The sequence below is a fragment of the Tauraco erythrolophus genome, chromosome 24 (assembly GCF_009769465.1).
Source record: "Tauraco erythrolophus isolate bTauEry1 chromosome 24, bTauEry1.pri, whole genome shotgun sequence".
Taxonomy (NCBI): domain Eukaryota; kingdom Metazoa; phylum Chordata; class Aves; order Musophagiformes; family Musophagidae; genus Tauraco; species Tauraco erythrolophus.
In genome coordinates this window covers 6746557-6769828 of record NC_141488.1, presented here as the reverse complement: position 1 = coordinate 6769828, position 23272 = coordinate 6746557, and the positions used below count along the sequence as shown (strand labels likewise).

General features: G+C 45.4%; 1 protein-coding gene across 1 annotated transcript in view; it reads left to right on the top strand.

Moving 5' to 3' along the window:
- The window catches only part of CSMD2 (CUB and Sushi multiple domains 2), a 287646-nt gene that overhangs the window by 145607 nt on the left and 118767 nt on the right, over positions 1–23272 (top strand). The window contains exons 10-13 of the mRNA XM_086626228.1: positions 895–1016; positions 6690–6793; positions 11915–12027; positions 19355–19537. Of these exons, the coding sequence (XP_086482354.1) occupies positions 895–1016; positions 6690–6793; positions 11915–12027; positions 19355–19537 (522 nt within the window). The remainder of the gene's footprint in view (positions 1–894; positions 1017–6689; positions 6794–11914; positions 12028–19354; positions 19538–23272) is intronic.

The following is a 23272-nucleotide window of genomic DNA, read 5'->3' as shown; positions in this document are numbered from 1 at the left end:
ACTTTGCCACTTGCTTTTTAGTGTGGGCTTCTACCACTTTTTGTGTTTGTTCTATTTTGCATTTCTCTCAGATTGAGTATTGAGTTTGGCCAGCAGATTGCTTTCTATCCTTACTGCTATTTGGGGGGGGGGGGGGGGGGGAAGCCTTGCAGATGCCACACGTGCAGCTATGGCTCCTTCGAGGTTTTAGATAAATTCATTTTGAGAAATAACAGCAGAGGCAGTTACAAACCAGGATGCTGTTCTTCACACTTTCTTGTTAAATATTACATCAAAGGAATACCACAGGCAAAAAATTTCCCCACTTAACCACTTTTCAGCTTCTACGTTGCCAAAGATGTTTTTTAAGGTACAAAATTTGAGCTGCTGTCTTGGTTCTGAGTCCACAGTCGTACCAGAATGAAGTCAGCCCTTACCTGGTAAATACTTGCTGTGCAGTATTTTTGTTGACCTGCAATGGAGAAGGCAAATACAGCCTTCTGGGGACATGAAAGAGGAACTGTGTCTTACCTGGCATCTTCTGTGTAGTTGGTTTCACTGTCCTGGACATGGAAGTATTTCTGTAAGGGCTTTATTATAGTGAAAAATAAACAAAATAAGTCTGAGCGCTGGAGAATGGGTTGCTGGTGGTTGGACTGGTGGTCCATCTGTTTGATAGGCCCTGGAAACACCTCACTCATCCATTCATCGCAGAGAAATCCTTCATCTCTGTTGCATGGAAGAAAAAAAGGAATCGTTTGGCTAGTGAAAACAACACTGAGCACAATTTTTTGTTTTCCCCCACCCTCATACTGTGTGCATCTCTGTTTCTCTCTCCTCCTTAAGCCAAGAACACAGTATATGTCCCAAAGCTGAGACCTCACTCCTACGTCTGTCTTGTTTTCCTCTTCACAGCCAGGATGTGTGATATGTACCTTCGTGGTCCCAGTGGTGTGATAACTTCTCCCAACTACCCCGTACAATACGATAACAACGCCTACTGCGTGTGGGTCATCACCGCGCTCAATCCGGCCAAGGTGGGTCTTGGAGGTGCATCTCCATGTCATTGCTTCAGTGCTGTGGTTGAAAAGTTGTATAGCTGTGCTGCTTCGGAGGGCTCCTCTGGTATTTAGTCAGGATTCTGATTCCCATGTTTCTCCCCTCCTCTCCCCCCACAGACTACTTCCACGTGCTTCTCAACTGTCTTTAAAGACCGTAACACATCACATTCCCTCTCTGCTGAAAATTCATTTTGTTAAAGGATGTAATTAAAAGTGAATGTAATTATTTTTAATCGAAACCTCTTTGATATCTTGGCGTGAATAGTGGTGAAATGCCAAACAGCTTAGCAAAGCATCTCATTAAGCCAGCTCTTAGTTGGGGCAGGAAGGCTGTGCCAGGAATGCTGATTTTTCACTTTTGACTGGTAGCTGACCCCTAACCAGTGGGGATTTCAGCCCCCAGAGGGCAGGGGGAAGGTGAGGAGGGAGGTATGCTTCTGTCTGCTGCTATTTGTGCAGTATCGTGCTTTTATAAACAAGTTTTTCCTGTGTTCACAGAGCTCTGGAGCAGGGAAGGTTGGTGATGGTTTCTTGTCCCCGCTGGTCTGCATGTGTGATTGAAGTCTGTTGTCACAGATCATGTTGAGAACAAGGCTCGACTGCCTTGGCCTCTGCAAGATCAAGTCCCTTCTGTTTTCCCCTGGCTCAGGGAGGGCGATGTTCAGTGCCTCATGTCTTTTTCCAGCCCTGCAAACTCAGCCTGTTCCTCTCCTCCAGATCTGAATGGGAACACAAGAACAAAAAATTACTTTGCGTGTAGCTCAAAATACACTTTCTGAGGTGTTATTCACCATCTTCTGCTGTCAGGAGACAAGAAGTTTCATTCTTTTCAGTGTCTAGGTTCCTACTAACATCATCTCTGTTAGCTCATGAGCAAATCTCGCGTGCCAAGGCACTGAGCTCATGCGTGTACTCGGTCAGTTATGCCTTGGTTGGTCCTTGCCTCCAGGCAGTCCTGCGTTTTGGCACTCTGCCTTCTGCTGCTGATCCAAGGAAGGCATTTCACAAATGTGTTAGTGTCCCAGCATCTCATCTTTTGCTAGAAATCGTTAGGTCTGTAGAAATGCTGGCAGTGCCTGCAGCTGTGGCCGGCTCGCTGCTGCTGGTGGGATGGCATCTTGTGCTCTTGCCTCCAGTGCTGCCCGGGCAGCTGGAGCTGGGGCTGGCCAGGAGCCTGGGGAGTCCTGCTTCCCTCTCCCCATTGACCTCAGATTAAGCCTTTAATAAATGCAGATCGCTGCTGGATTATGGTTTTAATGAGCAGTATTCCTGCATTCCAATTTCAGAATGAGTTTGTGTTTAAAGGGCTGTCATTAGCTGGCCATTTCACCCAGCGGATGTCTTGGGTTGGCCGCATAGGAGCGTAGTGATGACCCAAATTCTGGGAAACTGGAGTGTGGAATCAGGATATCTTTCAGTGCTGACTTATTAGGAGTGATTCACTGGTTAATCAGACCCAGGAGGTTCTCCTTCGTCAGGGTGATGTGCAAGTGGAGAACAGACCACATGTAACAGCAGCTCTTGCTGCTCAGGTGTCAGCTGTGTTTTTCAGCCCGTGGCCTGCAGAGCTGTGGGGATGCACTGCCTGGGCACCGACACGTCGTTGAGTACATCGACGTCTTAGGCTGTGCTAGGCATATCACATACATTTATTTTGGTGCATCTTTGTCTTTCAAAGGTCAGCAAAATCTGGTTTTTGTGATATCCAAGTCCTCTGGAAAGAAGTTATAGTGAGCTAGGGTAGCCATGCCCTGGGTATTACGTAGGCTAACGCTTCTTTTGGATTTTCTGCGACAAATTGTGAAGGAGGAGATGGCCCGTAGGCATCTCTTGACAGTTGTTTGCCATGTCCACTGTTTCATCGACCCTTGGTCACATTCAGAGTCGAATCTTCTTGCTTTTCTGCCAGCCTCGTGCACAAACTTCTCCTGCCTCTCCCTCGGCAGTGTGATAGGACAAGCTTCTTCTTTTGGAAGCTTCCTGGGCAGACTGTCTTGTTTATCAAAAACTTACTGTCTCTGGGAATTTCTACTTACGGAAACTTTCTCCTCTTCCCCTGGTTAGTTTCTTCCTCAGCTTTTAAACCTGTGTAATAATAAACTGTTGAGCAGAAAACAGAATCTGCGAGTCCTGATCCTCAGCTTCCATAAATCAGATGGGACTGAAATTGGTAACATCCATTAATTTTGATAATTACCAACTGGGAGCAGAGATTCAATAGCAAAAGTGCTGTTTATGATCCATGGGCTGCAACATCACACGCTGTAAAGAGGTGTAGCACAACTGAAATATAAGGATAGATTAAACAAATCAGCAGCTTGTATTGACTCTGTAAAGAGACTGCCATTTCCTCTTTATTTGAAGTGATAAATAGTTAATTAGTAATATCAGTTTATAAAGGGTTTGAGTTTTGGATTTTTCATCCTGGAAGCGTGATTTACAGGTAGGGAAAAACTCTTCATCCCTGTGAAGCAGGCAGGATTGGGAGGGATGCACTAATGGTTTTGGGAAAGCCATTGCTGTGCCTCCTCCTTCCTTTGGTGCTTCGCCCGGTGCTGTTCCTCTGTGGGAATGGCAGAGCTGGCACTGTGTGGGCTTCCTTCAGGCACCCCTCGGGAAGATGGAGAATAATGGAAACAAATCAATGGCCCTTAGTGTTTTCTGCTGTTTAGAGAATTCATTGAGGCTCTGGAAACCGAAGTTCTGCAGGCAGGACCACATCTGATGCATGAAAACTACCAAAAGGCAAGTAGAGTCACTGGTTTCTTTTGTCCAGCAAGCAGCTCCCAAGGCTGGAGCCTCCCAGCTTCGGAGGCTGACCCAGTATACAGCACTGGGAGTTGCTGGTATATGGCTTTAAACACCAGCTCGGTCACTGGTATTCCTACCTAACAAGTCATCTAGTGCTGTCTCTGAAATGCACACGTAGACTCTGGCTTGCTTAGAGCATGGCCCATGTTGGAAACATGTTGGTAAACTGGAGAATTCACGTTGCCTTTGTGTGCCGGGGGATGATCTCATCACCGCACGCTCCCCAGCGTGGCTGAGGGAGGGGCTGGAAGATGAATTAATTAAAATGCCTGTAAAATAACTTTGAAGATAAAAGCATTATGGGCCTGAGCTGAAGTCAGTGGTAATCTTTTTATTGACTTGAGTGGTCTTTGGATCAGGTCCTGTTACATGAAGCTTTTAATACGAGCGATGGGAAAACCACCGAGCTGAATTTAGAACTCATTTGCAAGTCATCTGTTCTATATTTGGAAAAGAACTGTGAGCCAGATTCACTGAGCTACATAATCCCCTCCAAGTTTGCTCAGAAACCTACACAAACAGTATTAAGGGCATCGTGCTTTTCAGCCGACAACTTGGAATTATTTCCTATGCAGAGGGCAACGCACCGAACCAATTTAGGGGGTATTCAGGGTATGTAGATTTTTTTGCTGGTCTCCAGTGCCATGGGAATTAATTTCAACCGTAGTAGAAAAACAAATCACTTGGGAACTGGGAAATGCATATGATAATTGGTGAATTTGCATCAAAACTATTTCTGAACCTTCTTGACATAACGGATGTTACTGGATGATGTTTCTCCAGGGGTTATTGTCACCTGGAGCCTAGCGAGCCAAATAAAGCTCTGTCCAAGCTTCTGGTGTCATCGGTGGAGAGAGATGGGCCCCTCCAGGGGATGATTCATCCCAAATGAAGATGGATGCTTGAGGCTGGGGAGAGGTGGGGGGGAAATGAGTGATGTACGCTCGTAAAGCATTTGAATGTAGCTGCAAGAGGGGCTATGCTTTGTGGAGAGAATTATTGTGGATTTTTTCCAATGAGTGTGACTGCACTTCAGATCGCTTTGCAGTGCGAAGCCTCAGAATCAGGTGTCATGTTCCAGCCTGTTTTCTTGACTTTGCTAATTGCTTCCTGTCACTTCTGTAGCTTAAAAGTGGGGTTTTGTCAACCGTGTGTTTTTGTGTGCTGGTAGGATAAACGTATATTGCATTCAGCATCCTGTTCCTCTGCTGCAAGGTTTCAGTCTTCAGTACACTAGAATGTAATTAGTTATTTAATTAGGGTCAGACTCCTTAGAATGCAGTTTACTTGAATGACTGGTTTAACTAATGATGTATGCTGTTTTACAGAACTGTGTTCTTTGTATTAATTACATTATTTCATCAGTACATGGTTTAATAGTAGTCTGCACAGGTTAATATTTTGGTATTACTGCTAAAATTAATGGTTCCAAACTTCAGTGAAGTATCACACAGGCTCCTGTTTCATGATCCTGGGGCTTTTGAGTAATAACCTATTTTCAGAATGTCACGACTAAAGTATCTAATTTGCTTTTCTATGCATTTGAAAAGTATTCATTGCATTTATATGTAGGAGACACCAGCACATGACAATTTAGTCTGAACTATATATATACACCCATTCTTTTTTTAAAGAAGACTCAAGCTGTTCAATGTCTGACTAACCAGTATTTTCTTAAGGGGTTAAAATTGAGTGGCTCTTGCCAAAAAAATATTGTTGGCTTCTTAGAGAGCCCGTACAAGCTGTGAAGAGACCGTAGAAGCACGCTCACGTTTAATGTAACACAGTTGATGATGGGTTTTGGTTTAACTTTGGGATTTTATCCCCCTGTGATGGCACACGTGCTCAAGCGTTCACAGGAGATGCTTTTATAATAGGGAAGATATTACAAGACAAAGATTTTAGTTTTCCAGTGCCTTGCTCCCTTGCCCCAAGTCGAGGTGTAGGGTGGCATCGCGTGTCTGGGGTCCTCGGCACGTATGTAGGTGCTTCTCGTTAATTGCTTTTGGTAACTGGTTCTATGTTGTGTGAAACAGCAAAAAGTAGCGTGAAACTCGGCTTAATTTAATCTGTTAAAAGTTAGGAATTTCAGTATGTTTACAGGCACAGACACAAGGGTCTGGATGCATTCATGATTTTCAGTTATTTGAAAATAAGAGGTTTCAAAAGCAGTTAAGAGACTTGGAGCACAAACCTCTCGGCTTCGTGGGACCTCTGCTCCTGAATGATATGTAAAAGCTGCATGACTCAAGTGGGGGTAGAAGGTTTGGATAGAGCAGGAGAGAAAATACAGGAGACAAACAGCTGCGGACAGATAGGGTGATGGTGTTTGCCAACAGCTTGAGACTATTTCCTTGAGCTACTCCAGCAGTAATTCACGTAAAGCCTTTCTTGGTCTGGCAGGAGCTTCTGAAAACCAGAACTTTCTGAGCAACATAGAGCAAAAGAAAGGCTCTCTGTACCATATGGAACTAACACACTGCCTGTATGCACGTTCAAATCCGTAATCTTGGGTTTATGAAAGAAACAGTAGCAGTACCTGTGGGGAAAAAGCATGCTGAAATCCCAACACACCTATCTTTATCAATAAAGTCATCTAGAAAATCAATAGATAAAGTAGAAAAATCTGAGAGGTAATTTCAGTAAGAGCTCGATCTGTCTGCAAAGAAGTGCTGCAGAGCTATAAAAAGTGAGGGCGGTCACCTTTGGTGATGTCCTGGAGATATTGATGCTCTTATAAATTGCTCCCAGATAGACAAACAGATAGATACACGAGACAAGGGGATCTGCTGGCTGCCTTGGCAGTTGATTCGTACTAACGTGATGCATCTTTGCCAGGTTATCAAACTCACCTTTGAAGAATTTGAACTAGAAAGAGGATATGACACTCTGACAGTGGGTGATGGAGGACAAGTCGGAGACCAGAAAACTGTGCTTTACGTGTAAGTAGCATGTTCTTTGTCCCTGTGAGGAATCCCCACCCGAGTCGTGCCTGATGAGATGGAGCTGATGTTTGGATGGAGTCCCAGCCTGCTTGCTGTGCCTCCCTGGATGGTGTGTGTGCTGTTTGTCGTTGTTGATGGAGCTGCTCTTTGTGGGTTCTTCTCTCATCACATTCTCTTAGACTTCAGCTGACACAAGGCTCTTACCTTTGTTTCACTTCTCTTGAACTGCCTTTGTTGGGGCCCCTTAGAGGCTGAGGGTGTCCAGGGAGCTGAGTGAACAGGATTCAAGTTTGGATACAAGAGCAGATGCAAATCAGGCAGGAACTGAGAGCTATTTGGATCTCTCCTGTGCTGTCCTTCTTGCACAGTCATTTTGAACAGTGCAAAGTGGCTGTAAATCCATTACATTTGAGTGACATCTTGAGCGTTTTACCCCCAGTGTGTGTTTGTGTAAATGGTGGCACGTGCTGCTTCAAGGCTGAGAATTGGTCCCCCTCAATTTATACCCTTTAGTTTGCAGATACGATGTTCTCTGGAGGTTTCTTCAGTAGAGGAAACGTTGTAGATCGTCCTGTTTTCCTTCCAGGCTTTCTTATATCAGTATTTCCCATCTAGATGTAGGATTTTTGGGGGAGTTTTGGTTGCTTTTTAGTTTGTGTTTGTTTTTTTTTCCAATTTTAATTATGAAGTGAGGACATTGGACCAGTACGAGGCCAACCCAGCCATGCTGAAGGAAGAGATGAAATCTCTGATGCTGCCAGTTTTTAGAATGAAGAATTGCTCTGTTATCAGTCTGTTGTTTTTAGAATTGAAGACCAAGTGCTCTATGTTACAGTGCAGCTAATACAGGGAATAAAAGGGACAAAGGCTCCGTGTTGGCCTTCAGCATCTCCTACTCAGTGCTTGATAACTAGAGGCAGTTTGGGTTTTAGCAGGAAGGAGCGTGTCAATCAGAGTGATCCAAAGGGGCGTGTGAGTTAGTAGATGGAAGGCAAGGGTTTTCCCTGACCCATGTGTTTTGTAGCATGTAAGCATCAGTTTGTGGTGTCTGCTCTTTTTAAGGCAGTTTTGAGGTTGGTGAGAGCTCTTGGCTGCTCTGAGGAAAGCGTGTGCTGGGACCTCAGAGTTTCGATGGAGGGTGGCAGGTAGTGTGCACACCACAGGGAGGTTATTCTCCCTTTAAACTTTCATGTCTCTTTGAAGTTTAGTTTTACTAAAGAGCATGTTTCACTCCGCATCCACACCGTGCTGAGGAAGTGGTTGCAGGGGCAGTGGATCCCTGTGTAGCGTAGGAGTAAGTCAGGATCTTTTACAGCAGCCCCTAGAAAACGCCACGGTTGAACAAGTGAGCCGTGGTCATCTTTCAGAAGGCTGTTTCTTCTCATTACCCTGCTGGTGTTGGTGGCTTATGTTTGCCCTTCCTCCAGTAAAGTCTCTCCGTTCCTTTTTTGTAAGGTCAGTGAGGAATCAATTTGTGCATCGTTCAAGTGTAATTTTGATAATTGGGTATCACTCCGATGCACTTTACTGAAGAAATGATTCTGCTGTAGCTTCTCTGAATCATTAAAGTAAAATACTGTGTAGCTTTATGGAAATCCAAAATTTAAAAGCTGTTGGAGACCTCAGGGTGCTGTGTACATTTCAGGAAATGTCTCTTGCTCTCGGCATGTCTGTTCTGAGCGGTGCAGTTCAGTACCACGAGCACGAAGTGACCTGGTTCAGCCGTGCCACGGTGCGTGCGAATCATGGGGAGAGCAGCTCACGGGAAGGTGTGCTGCTTGCTGAGCTTCCCGAGGCCAGGTCAGCTTTGAGCACCTATTTTGCTCCGTATTGCAGAGCTCAGACATGCCCCGTGTCTGTGTTCAGGTCCTGCCTGCTCCTGAAAGCCTGGCTGCTGGATGTGTTGGGGCATCGTTTGCCTCCCGAGAGCGAGGATGTAAGTCTCAGATGTCTCAAGACCAGGTGCTGGAGCAGAAGCCAGGAAAAGTCACTGTGACTTTTGAGAAGGAATATTTGAAGCGATGAACGGGATTTTAGAACCAGAGCCAGCAGCATCCAGCTTTAGGGTCTTAACTTGAAAGACTCTTCTATTTAACCAAAAATGCATAGGAACAAACAACTCTCCAAAAGCTACACTAGCAAAGCTGTTGTATTCTTTCCAGCTGGTAGAGAGTATTTCATATTGTGTTTTTTAATTCCTCCTCTTCGTTTGTTTTTCCCCATGAATCAGCCTCCCACTCCGTTTTCCCTTACCTTAGCGTGTGCTTGTCTTCCCAAAATCTCTGTTTCTCTGAGGTTCATTTTCCTGTATGTTTCTTTTGGGAACATGAACATGGGTGATACTTCGGTCAGGAACTCTAACCTGCCATGTGTATAAATGCAAAGTCTGATTATTGCAAAAGTGTTTGTAATTAAAGTGTCACAGAACATTTCACAGCTGATTGGTCAAAATGTGTGAATTACTGCCAGGGGAGTAGTTTATAATAACTTGCTGAAATGATTTCTCATTCCGTTCCTTTTTGTTTGCCTAAAGCCCATGAAGATTTTCCTAGATTTGATTTTAATCATTCCACGTTTTCTCACTCTGTATTAGCTACTCAACACCTTGCTAATGCAAATTTGGAATATCTGAGACTGTCTGCACAAGGTGTAGCATGTGGCATCGTCTCCCAGTCAGGAGAACTTTCCATCAAATTGCCAATGCTAATCCTAGCAGGGAAATTTATTTTTATTTTTAATCTGGGAGGATAAGTTAAAAAGTAATGAAATGTGAAAGAGGTGTGAAGACCACAGAAATACTCCATTTGTAATGACTGTGGTTGAAAGTCCACGGGCAGCTTTTCTCAGCAGTTGCTGCCCTCTTACCTGCTGTCAGCTGAGTTCCTGTATCAGGTTGGATATCCGTTGGATACAAGGTGTAGGGTTTTCTGGAGGAATCAACATGCAGAAACCTGACCTTGTCAGTGACAGGAGTTCCAATTTTTTTACTACTCTTCATTTATTCTCGGCTGTTGGAAAGGAGCTAGGTCCCTGCAGCCTTTGAAATCAAGAAACACATCTGAACCAACTTGCATGGCAGCAGACAGTATCCCAAACTGAGGTCTGAAGGACCGTTTGTTTCCAGTCTTACTCACATCCCTGTAAAATGTGTCTCAGAGAACATAACGGATTGTTAGGCTGAGCTTTCTGATTTGCAGAGAGGGTTTTATTCCCTGAAGTAACAAGCACCCAAATCAATCATTCAGCTTGTTAAAGTGGAGTGGAAGAGCATGCAAAAGCCTTTGAAGCACCTTTTTCTGAAGGCTTTTCTCTTGGTGTGTTCCATGTTCCTGCCTGGCTGCTGCTTAAATAACTTGAGAAGATTCAACGATAGCACTTCTGCACTCCCCATCAAACTCTCTGGATGCAAAACAGTCATGAAAATGAGATTACTTCTTAATATACCAGCACCCTGGGATCAATAAAATTTCTGGTGCAGGTCAAAGCAATAACAGCAAAGGTGGGGGCAAAACTGGGAGAGATTTGATGGGCTTGGGAGATGTGAATGATTTCAGGGGAAAAACGCACTGAAGATTCCACAACCAGAGCTTGAGCAGCAACTGATTCCAGGTGTTGAGTAGTCCCCAGTGCATATGTGACTGGTGAACATCTCTGGGATGGGGAGGAGAGTTACGTGTGTGGCGAGTTTGGTCCCGTACGTGTTAGGTACCTGTAAGGCTATTGGAAAGACTCTGGTGCCCTGCAGGTAGCCAGGGTTAAGAATGTCAAGCAAGTAGAACAAGTAGCACAACCCTTGGAGCAGTCATCTGGCTTCACTGGGAACAAACAGCAATTGGTGGATCAGCCGTACTGTCTCCGGTTACCCAGGAAACTGGGGATTGCCCCAATTATGCCTGGCGGTTGCAAGTTACGTTTATCCACAGGATGCTATCAACACACAGCTGCTGGGCTCCTTCCCTTGCGGTACTGGTTTGCAGGAATTCTGCCTGGAGAGCTCGGGGACCGATTTTATCAAGAAGTCTTTCAGGTGCTGCTGCTGTACTTGAGGACGGTGCCAGGCAGAAGCCACATCTATACGTTTGTGTCTATTTAGATTGGAGGAAACAAACCCCCTATCCTCTTGCAGTAGTTGCACTTAAGGTAATTTATAAATTTATCACAGATAATACCTTAGAAGACATAGCACAACAACAACATTAAACACTGCCACTAAGAGAGGCAACATAACATCGTATTCCCGTAGGAACGATCCCTTCCCACGCGCTGTCGCTCTGCGTCCGGGAGGGAAGGAGCTGTGCTCGAAGCGGGTGTCTGTGTGTGTGTCAGTGCTTGCCCTGGTGCTTGTGTGGGTGGGGGATAAAACTCTCAAGCTGTGCTGAACCACGACGAGGTGATTAATCCCAAAGGCTGAACGCGCCGCGCACGGCTCATTAATACGGATGTACCGGTGACATTTCTCTAAATCTCTTCAGCGCTCCTAGGAGCATCCTTGAAGGGCAGGCAGTGTCCTGATCATCCCGTACTGCTGGGATTACAAGCACTTTTCAAGGGCTCACGGGGCATTCAGCAGATTTGAGGCTCGTGCCTTGTCTTCCAGGATTTATTTTTTCCTCTTTTTTTTTTTGAGATCCTTGTGGAAACTTCTCTGTCAGTATAGAAACGTAGCAGGGAATGTATCGAAAAGAAGTTTTGATGATACTAGAAGATACTCTAAAGGCAGTTGAGAGGATTCAGTCACTGATATGGGTTCTGGGAATTTTATTTGTTTGCTTAAGTTTTGCTTCGGTGAGAAAGGAAATGATTACTGTTGATGCTGGACAATATACTGCAATAGTGGCACTAAATTGTAATTATTATTGTGTTGATGACTTGCAGGCCCTCGACTCTGGGAGAAGACTCACTGTTTAGGTGGCTTGCAGAAACGTACTGCCAGGCTCATCAGTCTTGAAAATCTGTCAGGTTTTGGGAGTGTTCTGTTTTGGGGTTGTTATTCATTGTGTTGACATCGCTGTTGTTGTTTTTCTGCTCCTACAGAGGTATAGGTGCCCTTTATTTTGGTGGGAAAATAAGTTTGGGGAGACATACAGGCTGTTTACTTGTTCTGATTTATTTTTGCAGCTTGACAGGCACCACAGTCCCTGATCTCATCGTTAGCACACACCACCAGATGTGGCTCCTCTTCCAGACAGACAGTGTCAGAAACTTGCTGGGATTCAAAGCAACATATGAAGGTAATCCAAGCATCTCTCAGAATTTACTTGTTTTCAAAAGATCAGGGATAAGATGGGTACAGTTGTTTGCTAGAAAAGAGAGAAAGAAGCTTCTCTAAAAATATTGAAACTCTGCAGATTTTTTTTTTTTCTTAAAACTGAAGCTTTGCTCCATTAAGAACAGCTTTCCTGATTTCTTTTCCATGAATGCAGACTGGGTGTGTAATGTTTCATTGCCCTTTCATCTGCTTTGTTGGAAAAGAGTTGGTGAATTCCAGCTCGACAGCAACAGACTCTGTCTGTGGGATAAAATGAGATCAAGTAATCAGTGGTTCCAGTAGATTAGTGGTATCGACTACTTTAAACTTTGGTCTGGAGTATTACAGATGAAACAAAAGTTAATGCTGGGATTTTTCAAAAGAAGCTCATGAAATGCAGTAAGATGTGAATGCTGAACTCTGTCATAAGCTTCTGTGTTTACTGTTGTGGTCGATATTTGCAAAGTTAGAGGAAGCGTGATGGAAAAGTGTTCCTTCTAACTCACAGAAGTGCCTGGTGACTCTAGCTGAAGCTTTTGTTAGGTTCCTGGTTTGAGCTGGTTTTAGATTTTTCCAGAAGTCTCCATCTCGTGTCTCCACATTTGGTGTGAGCACCTCTGGTCCTTGGCTTCCTCTGCGAGCACCGCTCGGAAGAACCTGCTCCCTGTCCTCCTGCCGAGGGGAGCGCGTTTCTGTGCCGCAGACACGGGAACGCTTCCTCCTGCGTGTCAGCTTTTTTGGTGTAGTCATCTTGAATCTCCTTTCAGGACACTTGAACACCTTTCAGTTTTCTCTCTGACCTGCTGATACCAGGGATGGCTTGCTCTCATGACTCTGATGCCCAAAAGTAGGCACACAAATCTTCATCTAGCGCCCTGGGGCTGCTCCTGGAATGCTCAGGTACCAGCAGCTTCCACTGACAACAGTGGTAATATTGAAATCCATTTCTTTCAAGGGCCCTAAGTGCCCTTTTTGTTCCTTTTTAAAGAGCATTTTCCTGGGACTTACCATGTTTCAGGAAAGTGTCATATTGTGTTCAGGCCACCCCTACTTGCCGCTGTGGATGGGCGACAGCGTTGGCCGGCTCTGCTCTGAGATCCTGCCTGGTTTGTTCCTCTCATCCAAAGGGCAACGTGGACATATTCTTTCAGTCTCTTGATAAATCTTATGTTTACCCTGTAGCACAGCACGTGAAGTTGCAAAGCACATGATATAGGGACTTCCTTATCCTGTTGTTCATTTTCTGTGAACTTTGGATCTATAAGGAGCTTGACTTTTCCTCCTCTGACTTGCTTTGATGTCATTGGTAGCTTGATTTATTGCAAGGCTGAGCTGCTCTTGCTCCCTGTGACCTTGCCAGCCGTTTTGGGGATCACCATTATCATTCATGCTTTGGAGTCCTGTCATATGGAGCTTCCAATGTCAAATGTGCTTCTCCCTTCCCTACCCATCAGCTTTACCTGCACACTGCTGCCTATTTTGCTCTACTCTTCTGTGTCCATAACCTCCTAGAGAGGAAGAAGAGAGTGTTCTGGCTCTGCTGTCCTCTGAGCCTTAAAGGAGGGACCTTTCTCTGGGGAGTGTCTGTCTTTTGCATACATTAGAAGTAGGGGTTGCTCTCTGCCTATTCAAGTCTTTTTCTCAAGGTTTTGCACAGCAGCTTCTTGATCTTGCAAGATGGATTTGTGCACAAACAAATAAATATGCTCCACACCTAAGGTCCATGCTGGAGCTCTCCTGAGGTTAAGCTAACCTCCAGTCAGCCAGGTCCATAAACGCTCTTAGTTTTTGCAAATGCATTGAGTTACAAAGCAAGAGACACTGAAGTAAGAGGCAATTAGCACTTGCCAAATACATTATGAAATTATATGCAACTTACTAACAAGTTTCAGGATGAGTTTTATGGCCGCGCTTCTTCCTAATTGCGAGAGGAAAATTGCAGCTAATGGAGCTATATAAAGTCAAGACAGAAAATCTGCCTAATAGAAGGGCAGAGTATTGCTTATAGAGTATGCTTAAGCAGCCATCTATCCTAAACCACGTACGTTTTAGTGCACGTTTTAAGTGTAATGCAGCCATAAAGCCTGTTGGTAGTGCTGAAACAGTTATGCCCAAGAGATTGATTGGTGCACGGATTCAAGGACCTGTTGGAAGGAACACGCTGAGGAGGGGGCAAGGTGCTGTGGAATTTTTAATGTGGGGTTCCTGAGGAGGGGGAGCCGAGCAGGTCCTTTTGCTTCGCTTGTGAGTAAGGAGAAAGCATATTTGCACCAGGGAGAGTATGCAAAACACAAGGCAGCTGGATTCAGGTTTTTCCAAATCTGCACTGCAAGATGGGATGTGTTTGGAACAAGTGCTCCACAGGTGTAAATCAGTGTGACAGCATTGATTTTCGGTTAAGCTGTGTCAGTCTTTAGCAGCTGAGGATCTGGCTCATTAATGTTCATGAAGATTACTTCTAAATCTCCAATGTCTCAACTGCAGCCGCTCTTATCCTTTTGAACAGACTTTCTCTCATAATAGTGAACAATGTTTTTGGACTTCCAGTGCTTGTCAGAAGAAATTTGTATTAAGCTCCACTTTGCAGGAAAAGTCTTTTCTTTCTCACAGCTATAGCAAGCTGGTTGATACTGCAATTTAGTGCTTGACTTGTGAGAGGACTTAGAGCCTCCTGGGGTCCTGGGTCAGGTCTTCTCCCTTTTTTCCTTTAACCTCAGACAGCTTCTTCTGAGAATACCTTCCCCTTAAAGCAGCCCGGTGCCTTCCACAGCCATCGAAAGGGTTCTTTGAAGGTTTCCAGGTCAACCCCTCGTAATGGTTGGGAATAAATAATTTCTTCAGGTAGCATTTACAAAAGTTCTTGAGAAATTTAGAGCTCACTGAAGAGGATTGACTCCCCTAATCTCATCTGCAGTCCTTCTGCAGTTGTGTTCCCCGTCGGTGGACTGAAGATGTTTGGTCTCCCTCACAGGGGAGGTGTGGGGAGGAAACAGGTTTCTGTTACTGATGAGCTTGAGGTTATTACAAGTGATAGCATGAAAGTAAATCAACACTATAAAATTCTGTGGTAAGAGACAGAAATATTAAAACACGAAAAAATAGAACAAAGCCAGATGTTAATTTAGTCTTACATTTATATTTATATATTTTGAATATAAAGTAATAATTTAGAATTAAAACTAGATTTATGGGCACACACACGCTAATGTGGTTTGGATTTCTGTTGGAATTGGGTTAGTTTGGGTAGAGCTGACGAAGGTCTACGTTCTGAACTACCAGCATGCTGCAGGCAGGGGATGATTAAACAATATTTATTGTTGTTGAAATGCTGACTAAGGGTTTGGCTCTCGAGAGCTCAGCTTTAGAGCTGAAATTTAGCCCCATGGTGCTAAGAGGCTTAGGAGCTCTGCAGAGCTGGAGCCTGAAGATTTCTTCTGCTGGCCTGTATGGTTTTAATCAAATTGGTGCTGCCTGAGGTGTTTGGTGGGATGAGCCTGCTGGGTTTTCACCTCTGTTTTCACATGTGTGTTGTATGTAAATGCAGAACTATCTGTATAGATACCTGCATGCAAGCTGCGTGTAAAGGTGTTCATACATGTGTATATATGTCAAATTGAGAACAAACAATAATGTCTTAAGTTGCCTGATCCTGGGAGCCTTGGGGGAAAAATAGACTTATCTGAAGCTAGTTCTGATGTTGTTCAGAGTTGGCGTTCGAAGCTCTGTGCTGTGGAGCACTGTCTGGTTTTGTCTAGTGAGATGCTCTCAGGTGTCACCAACAAGCCCAGACAACATACAGGTACTTCTTGTTTGTGTGTACTTATGTATTTTAGGTTCTACATTACCTGATCCCCCAATATTGTCGATGGTGGAAGTCTGTCAGCAACCTTAGTGTTTGTATCTTTCCTGCTCTGCTTTTCCATTAAAAGTATTGACTCGTGTCATAAAACACTGGTGCTGAAATACTGCTGAACCAACAGACATGAAGGCTTTTAGCTTATGATGTGTTGACCTGAACTGCTCTCAGGGTCGTGTTACTTGTATTTAAGTCTCGTATAAACCTTAGCAGGAGTGATTTGATGTTATGCCACAGGGTTTTAATGAGCCTTGCTAGATCCAGTGTCTGTTTGCCCTGCAACAGTGGTTTTAGATGGGGGGGATGTGGCAAAGATATAGACCAAGGGGCTTTTCTTCTAGGTTATATCCACTCTTCCTCATCATGTTGCCTCTTTAGATCTTTTTTTCTTCAAACAACAAACAGAACTGGGCAATAGAAACACCCTGGTCCTGGTTCCCTCAGATGCATGCCCAAAACTATTGGCTTCCATTAGTTTAAGCAGAGTTAATGTATGTGTGAAATAGTTTGTGTGAGGTTCAGTGTGTTCTTTGGAGAGTCTTTTCTGGCTGGAAGTAACATTTGTATGATTTCCTCAGGTATGGCCTCTACGTGCTTACAAATCCCCCATCTTGTGGGTATTTTTTCCAGAAATCGGAGTTTTGCTATTGCAGGGCTTGCAGCTCCGAAATTCTTTTCCTGCAGAGCTGAGTCAGGAGCAGAAATTCCCACGGAAGCCCAGGAAAGTGGTGGCCCAGATTTTGGGTGCCCGCAGCATCTGGTGCGGCTGTGTTGGGGAGCAGAGATGGAGCGTGGTGCTTCCCGCGCCGCTGCCGGCCCCCGCGGAGGTTGTGCCGCTCGGGAAGCGTGGGCTGCTGCCTCTGCACCCAGCCGAGGGACCCGGCTCCCCCACCCACCACCAGGAGACAAATAGCATAAATAGCTGATGAAAAATTCCTGGCGAAACATTTTCTGTTGGAAAACGCTGTTTTGTCAAAATCTTAGCTGTGTGATATAATATTTGACGGAGAAGTTTTGAAAGATTCATTTTGACTTGTTTCATTTAAATAATGTCAAAATACTTGATTTAGATGTTCTTGTTTGGTTTTGACTTTTATTATTCTAATGTGGAAGTGATTTTACTTAAACATTCATCAGGAGAAATGTTTCAATCTCATTGAAGTAACGTGTTTTGATATTTCTGAATCACTCATTTCTGGAATTTCTGCTCTGCTAAATATTTCATGAATTTCATGATGTATGAGAAGAAATCTAGGAACCAGGGGATTTTCTCAGGACAGAAATTCCATTTTCTGGCCTCTCTAATGTAATAAAACGTGCCTGCTTTGTTTGCCTGCTGCTAACAAGGAGATCACGTGCACGGTGGAAAACGTGAGCTCTAATTCTTCGTTTCTCTCCCATTTTCAAACCTGTGATTTCACTCTGTAGAGCTGTTCTTGCTGGGTTCATGCAGTGTGACCTGAAAGGACTACACAAGCTCACGAGTGAGGGGGGTCCTGGGAGGGAGGAGACCATTCAATCAGTGCCTCGAGAGCATCCGTGTTACCTTTATTCTTTCTCAGCAGAGGCTCAAAGGGGGGTTATTTTTCTTTGCTTGGCTGCATTTTTTTCTGAGTGTCTGGTAGCCTGAGCATGTCCTCGTTTTACAAAAGCAGTGAATATGCTGAACACTTGTAGCTCCCTTTAGCTTCTGCAGCGCTTCAGGTCGGTGATGAAGAAGTGCTGGTGCTTCTGCTCCCCACGGCCCCGTCGAGGCCGGGTACAGAGTGGGCTGGGAGGTGACTGCCCGGCTCACCTAGCCCCTATCGCCCTGTGCGTGGTTTTAAGAGATGGCTGGAGTGACGTGGTAGCATCCATCTCATCCTGACCCAGTATCGGCAACTGGAGGGTGCTGGGACGTCCAGCGTGTCCATCCCCGGGGCACCCCGTGTCACCATGGTGATGGCAGGAGCTGGAGATGCCGAAGGGCGCCCTGGAGCACACCCTGCCCTCAGTGCTGGCTGCTGAGACTCTGTTTCAGGACTTCACGGTGCAGGAAGGAAAGGAATAACAAAAATTAATTTTCAGAGGCTGTTGACTTGTAGCAGAAAGTGTTACCAGTGTCCCGTGTCTGTCGGGACACAACGATATGTGTTTAAAATATGCACGTTGCCCTTTGAGCTTGTTCTTATTTCTTGAGTTTTAAAGCTGAGTTTTCTTTCCATGATTTGCACTATTTGTCTCCTGGGTTTTTTTTTTGGAGAGTAATGTACAGTTCAGTGCTACTTTAATATCCAAACTGTTTTATCTTTTGTCCCTTATATGCAAGTACAAATCTTAAACATTTGGATTTTCAAAGCCTGCAGAAAGCTACGTAAATCCTGGCAAACTGTTTTCACTGGCAGGCTAAAAAAGAAACCTATTTCGTGAAAACTTTAATATTAATTTATGTTAAATTATTTTGGGCATGCTTCGTTACCTGGCAGTGACTTTTTAGTTCAAGATGCAGAGAGGCGTAGCAGGAGCTTGGTGCCTTGTTGTGACTTCTATTCAAAATCCACCTGTATCTTAGTTGCCTGAAGTCAGCATAATAATGAGGTGCTTGTTGTTATTCAAACCAAATTGGAATATTAGATGGAGTAACGCAGATCTCGGATTATGCGATTTTTCCTCTGCAAAGAAAATGTCATAAAAGAAGTTTCCAATTTGGTGTAAGAAATTGAAAACGGGGAGAGAAGACAGCGAGGCTGATCACAGATGATGGGGATAAAAACTAGAGAACGTGGAAGACGAATGTGAAGCGGATGAATAATGTGGGAGCGCTGAGGAGGCTGTAAGGGGATGAAGTTTTGTAGCTAATAGTGATGCAGAGCTGGGGGGCCCTTTAGAAATGAAATTGTACAGAGCAGAGATAACAGAAAATTGTGTCCGTGATTTTCCTGAAGTCAAAACACATGTGCAGCAAGAGATTAACTGTGTGTTTCTGTGCAATAAGGTGTCAGCTGTCTGCTTCGGGGTGCCTGGAGAACTGGAAACAGGGGTGGGAAGGGGGGACAACAGCCATGGCCATCCAGCACACATCCCCTGGCCAAGTCCCCTTTGCCCAAAATCCCTGTAGTGGCACATGGTCTGCCTGCTGCAAAAGAAGCCCTGGAAGCAGACACGGATGAGGATCCCCGTGGGTATCGCTGCGTTTTGCATTTGTGTGATCAGTTTAAGGACAAGGGAGCAATTCAAGGTTATTAGGGCTTTTCAGTGACAGTGGGAAAACTCATGTGTTGGACAGATCCGGCTGTGCCCTGTGCCGCTGCTGACCCCCTTCCCGCAGGGACGGAGCGGAGGGGACCAGCGGTCCCTCGGGATGCCATGGGGGTCGAGTGCTGACCGGCAGCACGTGGCACACGGGTATGGCAGTGTGGCACCAGCTCGGCGTCAGAGCGCTCCTCCCATGTGGTTTTTGTTTTCTCTCTTTCAGAGATTGACCAAGGGAGCTGCGGCGATCCCGGGATCCCAGCCTACGGCAGGAGGGAAGGATCCACGTTCCGTCACGGGGACAGTTTGAAGTTCGAGTGCCAGCCTGCCTTTGAGTTGAAGGGACAGAAAACAATTACCTGCCAAAAGAGTAGCCAGTGGTCTGCTCAGAAACCCGTTTGTGTTTGTAAGTCAGTGAGGAAGAGACGGCTCTAAAGTATCTGTGTGCTGAGGTGGGCACAGCAGCGGTATGTTCGTGCCCTGTGCGTGGTGCCCGGGATAGGGCACGTTCTTGTGGTGGCAGAGATGGCACCAAACTGCAGCTTCACTCACCTGAAGCCATGGGGAGAGTTTGGTTTGGCTCTTCCCGCAGCAGAGATGGGGTGAGCAGTGGGAGCAGCGTCCAGATGAAGATGGGGGGCTGTGCTGACCCTGTGTGCCCTGCCAGCTCTGCCCCTCTGCCCTCCTGGTGCTCTGGTTCACATCCCTTCTGGGGAGAAAGTAGGGCTTTGGTGTTGAAGGCAAGAGGCATGGACACAAAAATATTAATAATTTAAAGCTTGACTCTATTTTTGGCCATTTAATTTTCCTTCATTATCTGACAATATTCAGGCTCCCTGCTGCTGGACTTCAATTTTTAATTTGTTGCATGAGTTCTCAGCAGAAGTAGGATATTATGCTCTCAGTAATGACTAAGGATAAAATTTTCCCATGTAAATGGGAGCTACATGCACAGTCCCCATTGGGTTTTAATGGTCTCCCTGTCCTTTGAAGGTGCATTGGGCAATCTGCTTTATTATGTCGACTGAACCTTCGCTCAGAAATAATGTTGTATTTGGACATTACCAAAACTCACAAAAGTATCTGTATATTCCCCAATTGGTGGCAAGCAAACTCTTCTTTTTGTCTCATCTCTGCTTAGTAGGACACGTTAAAGTCTGTGCCTTTCAATAGTTACTGTGGTGTAAGGGAGCGAGACTGAACCTAACAAAAAAATAGGGAAAATTCAGTGGAGCAACAGACAAATGATAAAAATATGGGGGAAATGGATAGAGAGAAAAGAAATGTTAATTTTTAAAAGCATGTATTCACTATGCAGATAAATAGATATGCTGGTGTTAGATTCTCCAGTACAAAATGCTCATTTGTGGTGTGGCAGGACTCGATCCGTACCGAAGGGATTGCACAGCTCGGGGGGAGCAAGCCCTTTGGAGCTGAACGTGGGTTCTTCAGGAGCTGTGGGAGAAGTGGGAGCTTTAGCGTCCCTGCACTGGCAGTTTATGGCAGAACATGGGAAACCAGTTACAAGTAACTGCCTTGCTTTCCAAACACTGATTTAAGCTCAGAGTGTTTGAGAAGGTCTGTTGGGGAAAGGAAGCAATGACTTTGTTTTGCCTTTTCCAGATGCTGTGACTCCCTCCCTGCTTGGTGTTCTGTGTAAGCAAATCAGCTAAGGATTCTGATGGGGAAAATGGAATTTCTCTGGTTACCTTTGAAGTGGGAAGTGTTAAGACCGTTTCTGTGCTTAGGGTTAGAAGTTGGTGGTTTGGTTTTTTTTTTTTCCTTTCCTAGAAGTTGAAATGAATTTGAACAGCTGATGGTCTGGTTGAGGTTCTTGCTGGCAGTTTGCAGTGAGACTAAACCTGTAGCTTGTGCCCAGTATGAGAGGGTTGGGTCATAGTAGTATAGAAGGGAGACTTTCCAGTAAAGTAGAAATATTTTTTTGTAGATAGATGCTGAACAGGGGCATCAAATCAAACCCCAGTCAGCAGTCTGTGCCAAGCATACCACAGGTGTGAATCTTTTAGTTAAAATAAGTCTGTTGTAGTCTGTTCTCTGTGGCCCTCTGGTTTTGGGTATTTATGAATCAACAAGACAACACATAGGTAGTGGAAAAAGTATTTCCTACCCCTCTCTACACCTTTACTCCCTTGCTTTTATTCTAGACAGCATCATATTAGTGTGTGTGAATCAGAGAGGCTGCATGACAAAATGTGTAACCCGGCATGAAATCCGTGGTGGGATTAGTAACGACTCTGGAAATGTTGGGAGAGCGTTAAATGTGTTCGGTGTGAGGTGGCAAAATAAGGTACCCTGATGTCTGTGCTGCTGGCTGGAATCTGCAAACAAGTCAGTGCTGCTGATTCCGGCCGCAAACGTGTGACAAACGCAGACGGAGATGAAGCCGCGCGCGGCGGTGCGTCCTGCTGTCCTGAGCAGGTGATTTATGAGCAGACAGAATTTATTGTGGAGAACTCATTTCCTGGCGCTCCGATGACAAAGCAACACAAACCATTTAAGTAATGCGTCTGCTTATTGCAGCGGGTTCTTAACTCGTGGCTGGCTGTGCCTTCGTGATAACAGACCTTCCATCTTCATCCTCTTTGTGTCATCGCATCCCTTAACCCGCCAGGGTGAGCACAGAGGGCACTTCAGAAACTTTGCAAGACTTTCTTAGCGCGTGTCTTCTGCAAACCCCTTCTAAGCAGGGTATCCCTGGCATCGCTGTGCGTGTTCAGATTCTCTCTGCTGATCTGAGATACTTGGAACAACTGACCTGGAGCCCGGGAACCTGCAGTGCTGTAGCTGGATGGGGTAGCACAATCCTCCATCTGTCTGTTCTCTGAGCTTGGTGTCTGCTGCTGTGCTACGTGTCTGGTCTCAGTGGTGACTGGATACTGAAGACCTCTCTTTTTCCCTGTTCTGCAGCACCTCAGAGTGCTTGAATCAGCTTTGTAGTTACCGTCGTTCGCTCTGACACTTGCATTTTCAAAGTTACAGACCTGTGGAATCTATCAAAGGCTGTGGCAGTTCCATAACCCAGGATAACCTGAGCCATTGCTTTCGTACAGAGCTATGTTGGGGTTTCTGGAGGGGCAGCAAATGGAGGGACAGCAAATGGGCTTAGGAGATGTCACACAGATAAGAGTTACCTGAGGAGAACCATTGCGCTACTTAGGTGAAGCTTGTGCTCTGATGGTAGGAACTCATAAGGGGTATAATATTCAAACTGAAGTCTACAGTTACCTGTGGCTGAGGAGATGATTAAGCTTATGAATAGGGAACCAGCCCATAATTACAGCTGTAATGGGAAGCCGGTGGGTTGTTTGGATACTGCAGTGAGAATGATGATGAAAGCCTGGATAGACGTAGCCGGGGCGCAGGGCGTTCCAGCAGTGCCATCACGTTAGGTACATGGTTGGAATTATGTTTAAACATACGTATGTATAGGGGGCAGAAACTCATGATCTGAATTCCGTGTGAACTCTTGCCATGGAAGGCCCTGCTGCAACACATGGTCTGTGACCAACATTTATTTCACAATGTTTGTTTCCTTGCTAAGGAATGGAATAGCTGATGTCCCCTCTGCGGGGGCATAGCGCTCTCAGAGGGTTTCTGCAGCAGTTCAGGAGGTCTTAACAAGGTTCTTTACTATTCCTTTCCAGCAGCTCCCCTTCTCTCCCCTCTTCCTCCTCCCCACAGCCCGGCCCCTCCGAGCCCGTCACCTACAACCCCTGAGCTTCCAGCCCTGCCCCCTCAGCTGAATGGTTGACTCGTGCCAAGCAGTGCCGTCGTTTTACGTGGTAGTGTGGCATAAACCGTCGTGGCGGCGTACATCGTCTGTAACCACCTCCCCGAGCAAAGGCAGAGTTTTTGCCTTGTTTTAACCGTCCTCTGCCAGTTGCTCTGGGAGGGTCGTTTCTGAAACCAGTTTATTTTCTGATACAAGTTGAGTTCATTGATCTCAGACTTCGCAAACGGCAAGTTTTCTGGACCCGTTGCCACGTGTTCCAAAGGTAAATTAAAACATGTGCATCGAGCGAACCTGGGGTGGAGGTTTCTGCACTGAACTTGGGGGGTGGGTTGGTTTGGCGTCGCTTGGCTGCAGCTCCACAAAGACTGAGGACGAACACGTGCACAC